This window comes from Heteronotia binoei, chromosome 8 (genome assembly GCF_032191835.1).
Source record: "Heteronotia binoei isolate CCM8104 ecotype False Entrance Well chromosome 8, APGP_CSIRO_Hbin_v1, whole genome shotgun sequence".
NCBI lineage: Eukaryota > Metazoa > Chordata > Lepidosauria > Squamata > Gekkonidae > Heteronotia > Heteronotia binoei.
In genome coordinates this window covers 104,199,456-104,217,445 of record NC_083230.1, presented here as the reverse complement: position 1 = coordinate 104,217,445, position 17,990 = coordinate 104,199,456, and the positions used below count along the sequence as shown (strand labels likewise).

Genomic DNA, 17,990 nt, shown 5'->3' with positions numbered 1-17,990 from the left:
TACCAAGAATGGGGTTTTAATAGTACATATGAAACTTCCTAATACAGGATCAGGTCACTGGTCCATCTAATCAAGTATGGTCTACTCTGCCTGGCAGTGTTTGTCCAAGACCATAGGCAGAGGCTATTTGAGCTCAGTTATGTTGGACTCTCATTCACAATACCTGCATACATACAGTTGTCCTACTACCTTTTCTAACTTGAGTTACAGCATGAAGCCAGGTTACCAGGTCCCCTCACTGGTCTGGTGGGGGGACTTGGGGGGCATTTGGGGGGTGGGGGTTGGCATCACATGATATCCCCAATATGATGACATCACCTGGAAGTGACATCATCATATTTGGGATATTGTGCAGAGGACAGTCTGCTTTTGGGGGAAACTCTATGATTAAATTGGGCTAAAATCATAGAGTTTGCCCCAAAACCACAGCATCTTCTGCACAACATCCCTGATGTGATGATGGCACTTCCAGCTGATGTCACTGTGTCAGGGACATTAGGGGAGGGGTTTCCCCTGCTATCCAGCTGTTCTCTGGTGGGGAGAAGCCCCCCAAACTGGGGGATCCCCTGCTGGAACCTTGGGGCTGGCAACCCTAGCATGAAGAAATTAATTTTGATATGCCACAGTTAGGTATATGAGAACACATTCATGTTTTATGGTACTGTTATCCAATATAAGTGGCAATTGGTCATTTTGTGAGTCTAGCAACTGTTCTCATGTACCTAACTGTGGCATATACAAATGGATTTCTTCATGCTATGGATCATTGGCAAGGCAAAAGTATAAGCCACAATTGTCTAATGTTTATTTAAATGACCATCTGGATTAGGTAATATGCCATAAATCTTATAAAATGTGGTGAAAATTGACTTTTCTCTTTGTTTTATGGTTTATGTAACAAAAATAGTAATGGATAGAGGCATTATTGGTATCAGTTATTTGTAGGGGGAATTTATTAGTTTCAATAGTGTTTTAACATTTGAAACTGGTTAGTTGGTTTACTAGTTATAGATCAAATTAGAAAAAAATATGAAAAACTGGCTTCAGCAATCTTGATGACATAAATAAAACTTAAGCTACCAATAAGAATGGGGTATCATTATCAAAACATAGACCTATATCTTTCAGAAAAACATAAAGATGTCCTGCCACCTTACCTGGTACCAATACGTCAATTTTTGGCTCTTAGCCTATGGACTAATATTAAAAAGGACTATTTCCAAGAGTAATGACATTTATATTTTTGAAAATTCTTTTATCATTCTAAGGATGATGCAATAAAACCATTTCTCAGAACAGTACTTTAAAGTACAGCATCTCTGGGAATATCTGATGACATTTTAGATATTTCTCATTTTTGATGCTAACCTAAATCTCGTCAATACCAATACATTACCAAGAAATCATCTCTAAACAATTCTTGGTTGGTATTGTTGCGCAGAATGAATGTAATTTCCAGCATTTTTACAATGGCCACCAAGTACTGCTCCTTGTTAATTGTCAAACCAAAAAAGTAAATTATCAGTAGGTCTGTTGACTGAACAACTCTTTAATTCATGTAGGCAATGTTCACAGAGCATGTTTGAAATCTGTTGACACAACAGGTGCATTTACACATCCTAAATAACATGCTCTGCAACTGGATTTTTTTAACTGTACAAGAATAGCAAAATCCACATGAAGAAGAAGAAGATATTGGATTTGTATCCCGCCCTCCACTCCAAAGAGTCTCGGAGCAGCTTACAATCTCCTTTACCTTCCTCCCGCACAACAGACACCCTGTGAGGTGGGTGGGGCTGGAGAGGGCTCTCACAGCAGCTGCCCTTTCAAGGACAACCTCTGCCAGAGCTATGGCTGACCCAAGGCCATGCCAGCAGGTGCAAGTGGAGGAGTGGGGAATCAAACCCGGTTCTCCCAGATAAGAGTCTGCACACTTAACCACTACACCAAACGTGCAAACAATCATCATGTGAAAGCACCCAATATTGCAATGAATTTTTACACTGCTAATCCCCAGCCTCTGTCTTTCTAGAGACAATAAGAGGCCACAGGAAATTTCCCTCCATGATTAGTTTGAGTTTCATTATGGAGATATAAAGGGGAGAGGCTCTAGACCAATAAGGAATAATCTTCCGGGACACTCATGCTATCTATAAACTACAACTTGTTCACATTCTCTTTTCTTTTGTTACTGTTTTTTTCCCATTACCTTTGGATATCAGATAATAAGGAGCCTGTGGCCAATGTCTCATTAAAAAGCTTTGAAACTACTCAACCAATTTGCACTAACAAGGTGACTTTGACAGTTGTAGGTTCACTTACATGGTTTGGACTGAATAAGCATAGAGCAGAGACATCAGAATTCAAATGCCAAGGTTTTAAATATTTGGGAGCACTGAGATACTTGATCAAAATACATTAGTCAGTCTGTGACATCACAGCAGTTAAGCCAATGACATCGAAAGCAATCAGACTCCGTTGTGACCTCAGATAAACCACTGACTGCTACAGGATAATCACAGCCATGAGTTGTGATCACAATAAATACATGATTTTCTGTGCCTATGGAAACTGAACAGTTGTATCTCCCACAATACCCTTCAGAGGTCAAACGATGGATGGCTTTCGAAGGCTGGAGTTACCAATTTTATGTGGTTTGCTACCAGGGCTTTTTTTGTAGCAGTAACTCCTTTGCATATTAGGCCACACACCCTTGATGTAGCTGATTCTCTAAGAGCTTGCAGGGCTTTTAGTACGAGCCTACTGTAAGCTCCAGGAGCATTGGCTACATCAGGGGTGTGTGGTTTAATATGCAAAGGAGTTCCTGCTACAAAAAAAGCCCTGTTCGATATTATTATATCATCTCCAACTTAAGTATCCTGCTACTTCCCATTTATGTAATTTAACCAAAACCGGCTGGAGGAACATGTATCTCCACAAGAGAAAGAATGGAGATATGAACTCAGAAGTTCATGTAAATAATAAGCAACAACGATAACTAAAAGCACTGTTCCTGGTACTGCTTACCCGCTAAGTACACCGAGAACCAAGTTAAGTACAAAAAATGACCCTATGATGGTAAGTGTAACAAAATAGATCCAGGGCCAGTCCTTTCCTATGGCATCATTGACCTGGAAGAGTGGAACGATAATTAGTGAGAACAGCATAGTTGCTGGGCATTGCAAGGCTCCAGCGGAAGAGAACTTGGGTCACCAGTGCTGGGGCTCTCCAAATTTGTTCTCAGTCAGCTAGGAAGCAAGCAAAAGGTTTCTCTTCTCCAATCGTTGAGTTGTTTTGGCAAGTGCAGTTCCTGCTTCAGAATCTTATACTGCTGCCACTGGCTTATCCACAAGATTCTCAACTGGAGAACCAAAAATAGAATTGTTAAATGTCCTGTGGGTTTTCTTTTGCAATCATTAAAAGACTCTGGTGACATGGAAGACCCAGTTCTGGAGTCTTGCCCTGCAGCACGAGGAGAGAGAGAAAAAAAGAACACCAAAAAAACCAGCAGCTTACCCGCTCAACACACCAAGAACCAGATTAAGTACGAAAAAGGATCCAAAGATGACCAGACTGACAAAGTACACCCAGGGTAATTCATAGCCCATAGCGTCCTGCATCTGGAAAGATGGAGGATAGTTAGAAGACAGAGACAGAAAGCAGAACTGAATGGGTGAAGAAGACAGAGAGATTTGCAAATAAATGATCTATAGAGTTGGAAAGGTTTGTTTTGTTATTTGACCATTGCTACAGGGAAGGGTTTCAAAACCATACAAAACAAATCATATCCATGATAGCCTAATCAGTTTGAAGGAATGCTACTTATGGACTTGTTTCTTATAGTCACCATGTATATATTCTCAGGTAGCAAAAGAAAACAACAAAACAAGCAAAAACCACCTCCCCCATCTGGCTATCTAAGGAGAATTGGTGATAAATTATACACCCCTGGTACTGTAACTCAGGAAAGCCATTTTGCAAAGAACTAGGAGATTAATATCTGGATGAGTATTTCCCCCTCCCCCAAGTGATTAGAGAGGATCAGGAGAAGAATTTGTATACAAGTAGTTGTAAACTTGTTTTTATGATTTTATTTTTGTAACCAAAAGTTTTCTCTTTTCCTTACTCCATACTTTTTAATAGATTGAAGTCATCAATCTTGTGCGGAGTCAGCTATGTTTTGGTTCATCAGAGGGTTTTAGCCAAATGTTATGTTTGCTGAGGTCCCAAGTAAGAGACCACAATTCAGGAGGAACATAATGTAATGCTTTAATGCTGATGGTCTACTACTGTATACTCTCTACATGTAGGGCATTTTTTTTTTTTAGCAGGAAAGCACAAGAACACAGTTTCAGCTGACCTGGCATCAGGGGTGTGTGGCTTAACATGCAATGAGTTCCTGCTGGGCTTTTTTTTTACAAAAAAGCAATCTGTGAAACAATGGTGACATCAGGGGTGTGGCCTAATATGCAAATTAGTTCCTGCTGGGCTTTTTCTACAAAAAAGCCCTACATGTACCTCTGTAACTATCTGCAAGTTTTTACCATGTTTCCTTCTTCCTTGGGAGCACTGAATTAGAATTGCAGAGATTTTTAAAATGACACTTTCTAACTGACCTCAAAGGCCTTTTGTCCAGGAATTCAGTTTTACTCAGTGTGCTTATTCACTTATTATGTCCAGGAATTCACATTTGCTCAATGTGCTTATTCAGTCATGATTTTCACATTGGATCTGGCTTTACCACATGACATGAAACAATTAATTTAAGATGCAGATTCCAGAGGTGAGCACCAGTCTCCTGCCTTCAAGCTTCATCTTTGGGGAATGAATGGGTGTTATTTTGACATCTGATTTGGTGCCAAGATATCCATGGCTGGCATCATTTCACAGAAAACCTTGTCATCAGAGGTCAGATTGAACCAGGCAGCAATGGAATAAGTTGACTGATCAGGACTTGGTCGCACAACTCTAGAGTGTATAATGGCAACTGACCCAAAGCAAATATATGCCAGCCAAAGCCATTAGGAGCAGTGCATCCTGACACCCTGTGGAAGTTTCAGTGCTATATGAAGATTCTTAGACAGCAAAAGATGATTGTTGACTCTATGAATGTATGTAGCTTTTATATGACCTGAAGAAGAAGAAGAAGATTTTGGATTTATATCCCACCCTATACTCTGAATCTCAGAGTCTCTGAGCGGTCACAATCTCCTCTACCTCCCCCCCCCCCACATCGCAACAAACACCCTGTGAGGTAAGTGGGGCTGAGAGTGCTTTTACAGCAGCTGCCCTTTCAAGGATTTCAGGGATTAACATCTGCTATCAATCACAGAAGATATATTAGAGTGTACTTCCAGGCGATGATAAATATTGCTAACTCCAGGGCTCATAACAAATGAGTTCGACACCCCTGCCTTAGAGGATTGGCTACACCAGGGGTGTGTGGCCTAATATGCAAAGGAGCTCCTGCTACAAAGTGAGCCTTGGCTTACTCTATTATTATTCAGTCCCCACAAAAATTACTGCTGAAACTTGATCTGGCCAGCTCGATCGGAAGTTGGTCTTCTCCAGCCCAAGAAGCACCAGCCCCATCTTCTGCCACCGCTGTTACTCTTGCTCCAAGGACAGGAAGGAAGGTATAACCCTACATAGTACAATCCTATAAAGAATTACTCTAGTGAATCTAATCACCGAACTTTCAGAGGGTTTAGGCTAGAGTATGTTTGCTTAGCGCTACAATGTAAATCTCAAAACCTGACAACAGGAACTGGTTTCAGAATTTGGTTTTGTGATAACAGGCAGAGCCGAGGGTACTAATCTAGTCCGGAGGGCTGATCTTACTACTTGAACTAGTGCAGCAATAACGATCTCCAAGACAGCTGCAATGAAGTCTTGTGTATGTTGTCATCAAGTGAGGAAACACAAGATTATTCTACTATCCTGCCTATCATTTGTAATTCCCACAATGTAAGATTCCAGACATGTGGAGTTGCACCAACATAGCTCCTGTGATTGCTGAGATTCCTCTGACGCTGCATGATTGCCTGGCTCAAGCTAATTTTGTGGAATGCAATAATTCCATCAGATATTGCTATATTGAATGTGCTGTTGTCACTGCTCCACTGAGATAGCAGGCACTGTAATACTTGCGGCGTAATAAGATCAAGCAATCAGATTTTCTTCCTAAGCACATACATTGGAAAATAAGTTCCTTTAACATTACTAATTGTTAACTGCCAAATAAATATGGCTGGGATCAGGTTGCCAATAGACACTCGAATTCACAGCTATCGCAGACACAAACAAGCAAGAAAGCGCTTTATATCTACAGTTTAACGAATGAAAGAAAACACACTGATGCAACACAATTTTATGAGACCAGAGATAAATATCAATCTTTTGCGAAAAATTTGTTTTCATTTAAATTGCTCTGAATCGTGCAATTTTTCTTATATACATTACTTTCCTTTTAATCTTCATTATGAAGTGGTGTAATGCTTGCAGGATAACAAAGTAACAAATGCAGGAATGAATGAGCAACTCAGTGTCTGAGTTTATCATTTCTTCCATTGTTGTTTAGACGGCACTAGGAAAATCTTCCACCCCTTCAAGCAAGGGGACTCTGGCGTACCGAAATAAGCAAAAAACCCTGTTCTTACATTCTTTTCACTCTGGGATTTCCCATCTTTCTCAAAAGCCTAGTTATATCTGACAATAGATCAGCCCCTTTGGTGTTTAGCTCTTTTGTTGTTTTCTGATGCTTGGACTGTGAGATTATATAATTTGTGGTATGACTAATCCAATGTCTAACTTCATGATTGTCTACTGCTACTGCCTAACCTCTGGGGATAGGGGATGAATGCTGTATCTCTTACTAACCTTTAAATAATCACTTAAACGGTAGCCTTTTGTTTTGGAAAACATGACAAAAATGCACAAACTGTGCACTCAACCATAACATATATTCCTTATCTGGATTTATAATCCAGTTTTTTTTTCTGGCTCCACTACACAGGATCCTGGATCATGGTTTATATATACAACACAAGCAGGGGTGGAATTCTTGCAGGAGCTCCTTTGCATATTAGGCCACTCACCCCTGATGTAGTCAATCCTCCAAGAGTTTACAAAAAAGAGCCTAGTAAGCTCTTGGAGGATTGGCTACATCAGGGGTGTGTGGCCTAATATGCAAAGGAGCTTCTGCTAGAATTCCACCCCTGAACACTAGGTATTAGTAACTTTGAACTACAGCTGCAATCTTTGGTTGATTAATTTAAAACTTTGGTTGATTTAAAAGGTGCTGCAATTACAGCTTATTTTAAAAAAAATTGTTTAAAACACAAAAATTGTGGATGGCTGGAGCCATAATTTAACTTCATTTACTGATTTTAAACATTTATGTGCTGCTTTCCTACCCAATACGAGGTCCCTCAAGGTGAATTAGGGTTGCCAACCTTCAGGTGAGGCCTGGAGATCCCTCAGAATTACAACTTACCTCCAAACTACAAGGATCAGTTCCACTAGAGAAACGGCTGCTTTGAGGGGTAGACACCACTTCATATTATGCCCCATTGAAGTGCCTCCCCATCAGTGGTGTAGGGAGGGGGGGTGGGGGGGGAGGGTCGCCCCAGGTCTGGGGGGTCCCCGCATTGCCAAGGGGGGTCCTGCAGGCGCCTTCTCCCCTTGGGCACGCGCCCATCCCGTGCGGAGCCAAGTCGAAGAGGGAAGCCCGGCTGCCCCTCGGGAGACCTGGCCATGCCCACCACCCACCCCCTGCTCTGGTCTTTGGTCTGCCGGCTTGGCTGCCTCATTCCCCTCGGCTGACGCTCGGCGGGAGGTCAATTAATTGTCAGAGGGTGGGCGAGACCGACGCGACTGCTTGGCTTCCAGTCCCTGCCAGAGAGCCCTCTTGGGCAGATATGCTCCCGCGCAGCGCTTGAGGTGTCCCCAAAGCCGGGACAGCTGCGCCTTGAGGAGTGCGACTCCTCGAGAGGAATAAGCCGGAGGGGCACGAAAGGGTGAGTTCCTTTATCGCGCCCTGTTATTTCCCCGGCGGGTTAGGCGGTCAGTCTGTGGGCATCAAGGCGGTGCTTGTTGGAGGTGTCTGCAAAAGCCCAGAGGCTCCACTGGGACCGGGCTGCGTGCCACTAACCAGCCCCACAACTTGTTTTCTACCTGTGCGCTGCCATCGGCTACTTAAAACAAGGCAGGGATTGTAAGTGAACTCCGAACTCTTTCTTGGGCAACGAATTCCAAAAATGCCATCTTGGGGGGGGGGTGCCGCCCCCAAAGTGACACCATTTCCTGTTTCCCCCCACAAGTGGTGGCCATTTTGGGGAAGTTACATCACTTCCTGTTTCCAGCAGGGCTCCCTCGCAAGTGGTGGCCATCTTGCGGAAGTGACATCACCGGAAGTGACATCATATCCTGTTTCTGGCGGCGTGCACACACATAGGGGGGCCCACATAAATCTTGGGCTCCAGGCCTCCAAAGCCCTAGCTACGCCCCTGCTCCCCATAAATCCTTCTGCAAACCCCATCCTCCTTAGACTCCACCCCAAAGATCTCTAGGCATTTCCCAACCCAGAGCTGGTCATCCTAGGCATACATAATTTAAAAATCAAGGAGTTCCCCCCCCTTTATTAGTACTGTTTCATCTTATCTAAATGAATACAACTTTACTCTATTAATAAATTAATCAATTAAAACTCATTCTTGCTTCTGATTTAAAGCAAAAACGTATGAGTTGGAAAACAAGATAGAAGAACAACACTACTGAGGGTGGGAAATATACGGTACTTTAAAAAGACTGAATCAAAATTATCAAAAGATGATGGCTGCCTTTAATTGATAGTGACAGCTCTAAGGTATGGACTGTGATCTAGCAGCAGAAGTAGGGTTGCAAGACCCCCAGCCCAGCCAGGAGATCCCCAGTCTTTGGGGCTCCAATCCACCACCAGCCAACTGGCCAGTAGGAGAAACCCCACCCCCAAACAGGAACATTGTCACGACAATGCTCTGTTTTCTGGACAAACTGTATGGTTTTGTAGCAAAAAACCCCACAGAGGTTTTGCCAAAAACCTAAAGCAGGGATGCCCAAACTTGCTTAACATAAGAGCCACATAGAATAAACATCAGATGTTTGAGAGCTGCAAGACATGAACATCAGATGTTTGAGAGCCACAAGACAGGGAGGGAGGAAGGAAGGCAGGCAGGCAGGCAAATAGATGGGGAGGGAGAGGTGAAAAGAAAGCAATTTTAACTTTAAGTGCATTTTCTAAGCTGCCAGCTGGCTTGGCTTGGCTTGGAAAAGTGATTTAAAGAGACAAATGCCTTCTCCGAGCCAGCCAGTGGTGCAGTAGGGGCTTCAAGAGCCACACAATATGTGTGAAAGAGCCACATGTGGCTCCTGAGCGGCAGTTTGGCCACCCTTGACCTAGAGCATTGCATGTGACATCAGCAACATGATGGTGTCATTTCAGAAGACTCCCAGAGTGGCTCTAGGATCCCACCCCACTGGCAGTGAGGTAGGACCTGGCAACTCTAAGCAGAGGCCTCACAATCTTCTGGAAACTATATATAACCAAATGTGGACTCAGAGGAAAATAGAGGCACCAAATTTTCATCAGGCATCTAGTGACTCTCGCCAAAATACCACTCCCCCAAGTTTCAAAAAGATTGGACTAGTGGGTCCAATTCTATGAGCCCCAAAAGAAAGTGGCCATATCCTTCATTATTCCAAATGGAGGGAAGGCATTTAAAGGAGCACGGTCCCTTTAAATGTGATGGCCAGAACTTCCTTCAGAGTTCAATTGTGCTTGCCACACCCTTGCTCCTGGCTCCACCCCCAAAGTCCCCAGATATTTATTGAGTTGGACTTGGCAACCCTACCTTCATCATGTGGGGCTCAGCCAGGCTGTGCAACCCCCAAAGGGTTGTGGCCCAATCATGCCATTGGCCCCTTTCTCAGTTGTCTTAATGGCCAATCTGTCCCTGTATATAAGGCCCAGTCAGCCTTCTTCTTGGATATCCTACACTCAACCACAGATAGTAAAGGTAGACTTCCCCAACATGTGCTGCTTGACTTGATTTCCTTAACCGTAGCCTTTCTTGCTCCACTACTAAACTTCCTCCATGGACTTGGCTTCCAGTCATTCAGTCTACCATTCTGCCTAGTATTCAACAGACTTGATTGTAGTTCCACTTCTTATCAACCATTTGGCTTCCTGGTGGCCTAAACCCTGTATCCAAATAATAAAGATCTGTATTGCCTCAGTTATAATAGCCGTTTAATGCAACGTGATTATCCGCGTTTAAAAAGTTTTTTTATTTGAATTTTATCTCTGATTTCAAATCAGTCTGAATCATCTGTTTTGAAATTTTATATTGTATTAATGCAAATATTGTAAATGCAAATAATGTAATACTGTAATTTGTATTAATGCAAATAAGGGCTCTATAAATCTGCCTTCAATGAAGCCTGATGTCATACTTTGTATCCTGATTCCTTACGGAATCCCCGCTTTATAAGAGGCCAGGTCCTTTTGTTAAAAAACGAAACAAAGCCCTGCACCATCTCCCTTGTCTCAGTCTGCCCTGCCAAACTATTTTATGCTAGTGTTGATTTTTGTGACCTGTAAAAATTCCTCAATGGAATGACTTTGACCACAGTATTTTTGTCTAGTGGGTCACTTTGGTTGCTAACATAAGCACGTTCTTTTCTAAATCTGGAAAGGATTGCTTTAAATGGAAAAGAATGTTAAAAGTAACACACCTATAATACTCAAAAGACTATTTACACTGCTCTTTCACTGTGAACTCTATAGTACCTTTGAGTCTAAACTAAGGGTGTCAAACATGTGGCCCGGGGGCCAAATCAGGCCCCCAAGCAACTGGCTGTCATCTGCTTCCATCTCCTTCTCTCTTGCTTCTTTCTGCATCACAGCTTCCTTTGCCAGGCTTGCTCAATAGCACAGGAGCAACAGAGCAAAGCCTCTATTTTCTCCATTGGCTGAGGCTCCTCCCTTGGGGAGGAGGGGGAATAATAGTTTGCTTTGCCAGGCTCTCTCAATCGCACCAGCAGAGCTACTGAGCCAAGCCTCTCTTCCGTCTATCGGCTGAGGCTCCTCCCCCTCTTCATCCCCTGGGGAAGGAAAGAAAGAGCCAGAGCTTCTGTTGCCCAGTTCCCTGGATTGTGCAGGAGAGATACAAAGAAAGCACCTTTAAGACCAGTGAATGCTAATGTTTTTAAGCATGTGTTATGTTACGCTTTTAAAAAATCTTTGTGTTTGTCTGTGTCATTTTTAAAGTTTATATCTCCACTACCTGGCATTACATTTTATGACACACATGGCGCAGCCCGACAAGTTCTCATTCACGTCAGATCCAGCCCTCATTAACAAATGAGTTTGACACCCCTGGACTAAGCTGTGTGGTTATATAAAAGTCTTATATTTTGAATGCTTTGGAAATTGGTTTTTAAGCATGAAAATATTCTACAGGGCATCAGATCTCCAAAAATCCCAAGAGTTCATTTCTTTGCAAAATCCAGGGGTTTCCCTTTTTCTGTTTATTTTGTATCTATACTTAGAAGTCTGATGATCATGAAAAAACTGAGCTGCCTGCTTTACTGCACTGCTTCCCTCCCCCAAATCCAGATATTTCTATTTCCCAGTGCTGACAGATGCAATACTCTACCGTGTGTGAAAAGCACAAAAATGCATACTGTGCACTGATTTACATAGTCAATTAAAGCCTTTAAAATAAAGATAATAATAAGTAGTAATATAAGCTGTAAATTCTCCATCCTCTTTAGTACTGGCGTTTTTACATTTCAAGATACAATATAAAAAGCACTGGGGCAGCTATTAGAATAGAGCTTTCTCAAACACATTTTGCAAATTCAGTCCAAAATGGAATATATTGATCAAGTCAGGAGAAAAAAAATAGACTCCCAGTCCCAAGTCTTTCCTTCTTCCTTGATATGGAGCCAGGGCTTTTTTTGAGCAGAAATGCAGTTCCGACTGGCTTGGCATCAGGGGTGTGGCCTAATATGCAAATGAGTTCCTGATGGGCTTTTTCTACAAAAAAGCCCTGTGCGAAACAATGGTGATGTCAGAGGGTGTGGTCTAATATTCAAAAGAGGTCCTGCTGGGCTTTTTCTACAAAACAAGCCCTGTATGGAGCATATAGTAATTGGCATTTACTTAGGTTGGGACAATGACATCTTTGGGGAGCTTCTTATTGCTACGTTGGGTCTCTTGGGCATGAGTTTCAGCTTGAGAAGAAAATGTCAATACCTGTGACTTCCTCCTCTCCAACAAACTATACAGGGAACTGAGCTGTGCTTCGAATGGTACCTACTGTGAAGTGAAAAACCGTTTACCGGCAAGCCTTCAATGAGAAAGCATTCCAGAGACCATCTCCTGCTGTTCTATAGGCCAAATCAGATAAGACTAGTTGGCTCATGACCCACCTATTGCCAACAGAAGAAAAGTTTTTTCATGCTAAGCAATAGGGTCGCCAAGTCCCTCTGCCATTCTGGCAGGGGACTTGTTCTTTGCATGCATGAAGCATGCACAGCACAATGCCATCACCCGGAATTGATGTCATTGCGCTGGCGACATCACGCAGGAACACTCTAGGACTCGCGCTAAAAACTCTATGGCACCATAGGGTTTCACCATAATTCCTAGAGCATCACACCAGAAATGCTTTAGAATTTGCAGTAAAGCTCTATGGTACCATAAAGTTTTCAGCATGAGTCCTAGAGCATCCCCATGCAATGTCCCCAGTGTGATGATGCAACTTCCAGGTGATGTCATCACACTGGGGATGGCATGCGCCAATGGGGCTCATCAGGGTGGGGATCCTCCTGGTGGCCTGCTCCCTGACGGGTTGGGGCCCTCCTGGGTGGGGGATCCCCCATCCCTGGTGGGAGCTTGGCAGTCCTACTAAGCAACCTGATTTGGACTTTCAGCATCATCCAGCTATATACATACGCTTCCAGCGACAATACATGCTTGACAGCAAACATAGGGCAGAAGAAACTTGCAGAACAATCCTAAGCATATCTAGATGGAGGAAAAGCCCCATTTTATTCCCAGGAGAATGTTTTTACACTGGCACCATTGGCCACTGATACTTATATAGGGTTGCCAGGTCCAACTCAAGAAATATCTGGGGACTTTGGGGGTGGAGCCAGCACAAGCACGATTGAACTCTGAAGTGAGTTCTGGCAATCACATTTAAAGGCAAGCACACCTTTTAAATGCCTTCCTTCCATTTGGAAATAATAAAGGATAAGGACACCTTATTTTGGAGCTCACAGAATTGGACCCCCAGTACAATCTTTTTAAAACTTGGGAGGGGGGTGGTGTTTTGAGGAGAGGCACCAGATACTATGCTGAAAATTTGGTGCCTCTAATTCAAAAAAATAGCCCCCTCCAGAGTCCCAGATATCCATGGATCAATTTTCCATTATACCCTATATGAATTGGTCTCCATAGGGTATAATTGAGTGCCCAGCAGACATTTCCCTCCTCCCCTTTCTGATAACCCTGAAGCAGGGGGAGGACCTCTAAACTAAGGGATTCCCTGCCCCTAACTGGGGATTAAGACAGCACAACCAAAGTTATAGTGACCGAATAACTAAGAACGTATTGAAACAAAATCATTCAAATATGTTCAATAGAAGACTAAATAGCAATAACAATTCCCCAAAAGTTTCACAATTCCGTCAAAAGAGTCCCAATGAACAGGTCAACTTGATTATTCCTGCTTCAAACCCCCTTCTAGCATAGGGTTCTGCAACCACATATCTCAACCAAAGGCAAAAGCTCAGAAAAAATATCAGTGTTTCTGATGCATCAATAAATTGCAAAAAGCTGCAATACCCACAAGATTATTTTTCAGTGAGTTCAAAGACTGCACATAGAATTCCCAATGGACAAATGGGACAGAAAGTCTCCAGTAAGATTTCAAAACGGCAAAATGGATTTTGTTTCAATACATTCCTAGTTATTCGGTCTTCTTACACTGTCAGTGCGCACATGTGAAAAACAGAATAGCTATTTTAAAGGCACTGTACCAGGCTCTTGAACTGACTGAAAGACTTTCCGGAAGACCAATTTACAATTATATTTCAATTCTCCTGCACTTTACAATGCATGTATGATTGTGATCTTGGTTTCCCACACTTGGAAAGAAATGGTTTAGGAGCAGGTCTCAGTAATAGCGAAAAGCAGCAGTAGGGAAATGACTGGGGGTGGAGAAGCAAAGTACTAAACAGTGGAATAAAAAGGTCAAGAGAAAAGCAGGAATATGAAAGCCATCCTTCCCAAGCAGGACACTGAACAGATCCCCCCCACCTCCAAATCTCAAGTCAAGACAATGCCTTCTATTATTACACAAGACACAGAGATGCCAGCCTCCAGGTGGGACCTGGAGACCCCCTGGAATATCACCTCATTTCCAGACTCCAGAGAACAGTTCCCCTGGAGAAAATGAATGATATGGAGGGTGAACTCTGTGTCATTCTACCACACAGAGGTCTCTGACCTGCCCATGTTCAATCCCCAAATTTCCAGGATTTTCCCAACTTGAAACTGGCATCCCTACCTCCCATTCCTCGCCAGCAGCCAGGGTGACCCAGCAACCGTTCATGGGCGTTTGTAGTGAAGCTGTGAGAAGCCAGTACCTATTTCATTTCATTTCATTTCATTTCATTTCATTTCAAGAATAGCATATTTACTATGTCCACCAATCACCAATTTGTTTCTTGATCTTTCTTACAGAAGATAACAGTAATTCCTACGGTAGCCCCATAAGCCTAGCATATGCAATAAATGCTAAGGCAGCTACCAAGTTAATACTGAACTGTCCTATCTGGTCTTTGGTCATATGCATGGCTTTTTTTGTAGCAGGAACTCCTTTGCATATTAGGCCACACCTCCCTGATGTAGCCAATCCTCCTGGAGCTTACAGTAGGCCCTGCACTCAGAGCCCTGTAAGCTCTTGGAGGATTGGCTACATCAGGGGTGTGAGGCCTAATATGCAAAGGAGCTCCTGCTACAAAAAAAACCTGGTCACATGGACCCTCAATGTCAGACAACAGACATTTTTAAATAAGAATAAATTAATGAACAAGAGTCTCGGATTTAAATATCTGCCATATCCTGAAATATCTGCCAATTGTCCTATTGGTTCTGAAGAAGCAGGCATCATGGCTCCTCACAGCCACAAAACATAGGCACTCCTCTTCCTTAGATGGGTCATCTTGTTTTGGCAGACAAATGCTTGGAGGTCAGTCAGAGGTGACTAGTTTTTTTTTCTTCCTTGGCTTAAATTCACAGCCAGTGTGACTTTCATCCCCACCCTCCCTCACAAACCGACCTAAAACAAAGCATCAGTTCTTTGGGAGGAAAAAAATAAAATGTACTAGAAGCATGCAGAGAAGTCCCTTCTGAGAAACAGATCATTCCCTTGTGTGGAAAGGCCATGCTAATTCAAGCCTAGGCACTCTTAAGAATAAAGGGTGAGAAAGCACAAACACAGCTGGCGAAAATTGTGGGGTGGTGGTGGTTTTGCATATAGCATTCCCCCCCCCCCCCGCAAAAAAAAACCCTGCAGCAATATCACTGTGTTCCTTATCTGCACAGCACATCTCCCTCAATGAGTTTCAGAGCAGGCTGAGGGGGAGGGATGAGAGAAGCTCACAAAACATGTCAAGGCTGTCAACAAAGTAAATTATATCTATTGCCTGGTTTCTTCCCCAATTTGATTTCCTGACAGGAGTTTCCAGGGCAACTGTGAGCTTCAGTTTCAAGCTTTTTTCACTGTATCTCAGGGGTGCAATTTCAGAGATGCTGGAGTATGGAGGGGACGTTTGCAGGTCAGCATGGCTAAGTCCGCTGCATCAGAGGCAGCTCTGCTAAGTTACCTTCTGTTCCCCTTAGGCTCTTGACTACTGAGTGGCAAGGACATCTCAAATGCGCAAGCGTTGTTCGAAGCAGCAATCCAAGTGGGGTGCTCCAAGATACCTTTAAATATCACTGAGAAAGTTGACACCCCTCTTAGAACTATGTATATTGGGGCGGGGGGAGAGGTTTTGGCCTACCATACAGTGACAGCCAAAAATAGGTAACAAATGTCACCTTTGGTGCAAGTGCTGATTTATTTACAGTGTTCTAAATGCTTTTAGTTTTCTATCAGGCATAAAATCACAAAGTGGCACTTCCTGTCCCCGGAGACTTACCAGAGCTTTGGAAGCAATGAGGTATGGAAAGCCATTTTAATTTGGTTTTGCTTTTGGTGGTGAGAATGGGGCGTTTAGTGCTGTGCTCAGGGCTCATTGCTTTAAAGGATTAGACCGTACAGGATTTGCACTGTTATCATGAACACTGATGATTTAAAACTGGTAATTTTTATTGGATATGTTGCTACACTTGTATCTAAACGACAACACATGTCAAGGATGGAAACATATATATAAAATGGGGGGGGGGGGGTTCCCCTACCACTCATATTTACCCTGCAGCCTTCATTAGTCTGCCGAGTTTTTTTTTTTTTAAAGATGAAAAACTTATAATGAAAGTCCAATAAGAGTCACTTTTTTGCCTACTGTTTGGAGCACTCACTTTGTGGATGTTTGTAGACCGCTGAGTCCTAGAGTTAGGAGGTTTTAAATACAGCAATGAGGGTAGAGTCAAATGAGGGTTTAACATGCTGAAGTCCACTGGTTTATCTGCATGATAGTTCAACTACATATCCAGGCAGACAGCCATCATTTTAAACAGTGCTTTTTTGTAGAAAAAGCCCAGCAGGAGCTTATTTGCATATTAGGCCACACCCCCTGACATCACCAAAGTGTGCTCATGTGGCATTAGCCACATTCTGTGCCCCTGGACTTTCTACATCAGCCTGCTCCCCCCTTCCGCAGCCTCCCCCAAGAAGATGAGGCCAGGAAAGGGGGGGGGCATGGCTGTCTTGGAGCACTGCCAGCATCCCCGCTAGTGGCAATTACCCTCCCTGGTCTCCTCCGCTATCATGGAGGAACCTCAAGCCTCCATCTGGCCTAGGAGCACATAGCTGCCGCAAGGCATGTCAGGCCAGCCGGAGCCCTGGCCAGCCCAGATGGAGCTCTGCTCTGTTGGGCTCCAGCAGAAAGATTTATAGCCTGATGCAATGATTCCTCATGGCTGCAGGGATTATACTGTAGAGCGTTGCTGCTCATTAACCCTTCTCCTTCCATTTAAGCAAAGTAGGCGATTCCCTAAGCACAAAGCAATGCTTTGAACAGCAGCCCTTTCAGTGAAAAGAATAGGGGAGCCTGCAACTCCCAGCTTTATTCCAGGGCACTTGCAATCCTGTATTTAAGTTATGTACAGTTTAATTCTTGCGAAACTTTATTTTAAGTTAATGATCTCTTAATGGTTCACTCTGATCTTACAGTTTTGGGAGGGTTGCTGTGTTGGTCTGCAGCAGAAGAGCTAGATCCTGAATCCAGTAGCACCTTAGAGATCACAAGATTTTGGAGTGTATGTGTTTGAGAATTTGATATCTGATGAAGGGAACTTTGGCGCTCAAAAACTTATGCCCTGAAACTCTTGTTGGTCTGTATGGTCCTACTGGATTCAAATCTGATCTTACATTTATAACAAGTTAGTATAAAATTGATATGAGGAACCTCGGGACTTTTTTTGTAGCAGGAACTTCTTTGCATATTAGGCCACACACCCCTGATGTAGCCAATCCTCCAAGAGCTTACAGGGCTCTTATTACAGGACCTACTGCAAGTTCTTGGAGAACTGGCTACATCAAGGGGGTGTGACCTAATACGCAAAGGAGTTCCTGTTACAAAAAAAGCCCTGAGGAACCTTACGCCACAGTGGGGGATGTATGCACACAAGGCACAGGAAGTAGGAAAGGTCACAAAATGTGGGGCATCAAAAGCCACCAACATTATTTATAAGGTATAAATTCTAAGAATAC

General features: G+C 43.2%; 1 protein-coding gene across 1 annotated transcript in view; it reads right to left on the bottom strand.

Annotated features, from left to right (window-relative positions):
- LOC132575754 (voltage-dependent L-type calcium channel subunit alpha-1C-like) overlaps positions 1 to 17,990 on the bottom strand; it is a 621,373-nt gene that overhangs the window by 215,426 nt on the left and 387,957 nt on the right. The window contains exon 7 of the mRNA XM_060244444.1: positions 3,517 to 3,620. Coding sequence (XP_060100427.1) covers positions 3,517 to 3,620 — 104 coding nt within the window. The remainder of the gene's footprint in view (positions 1 to 3,516; positions 3,621 to 17,990) is intronic.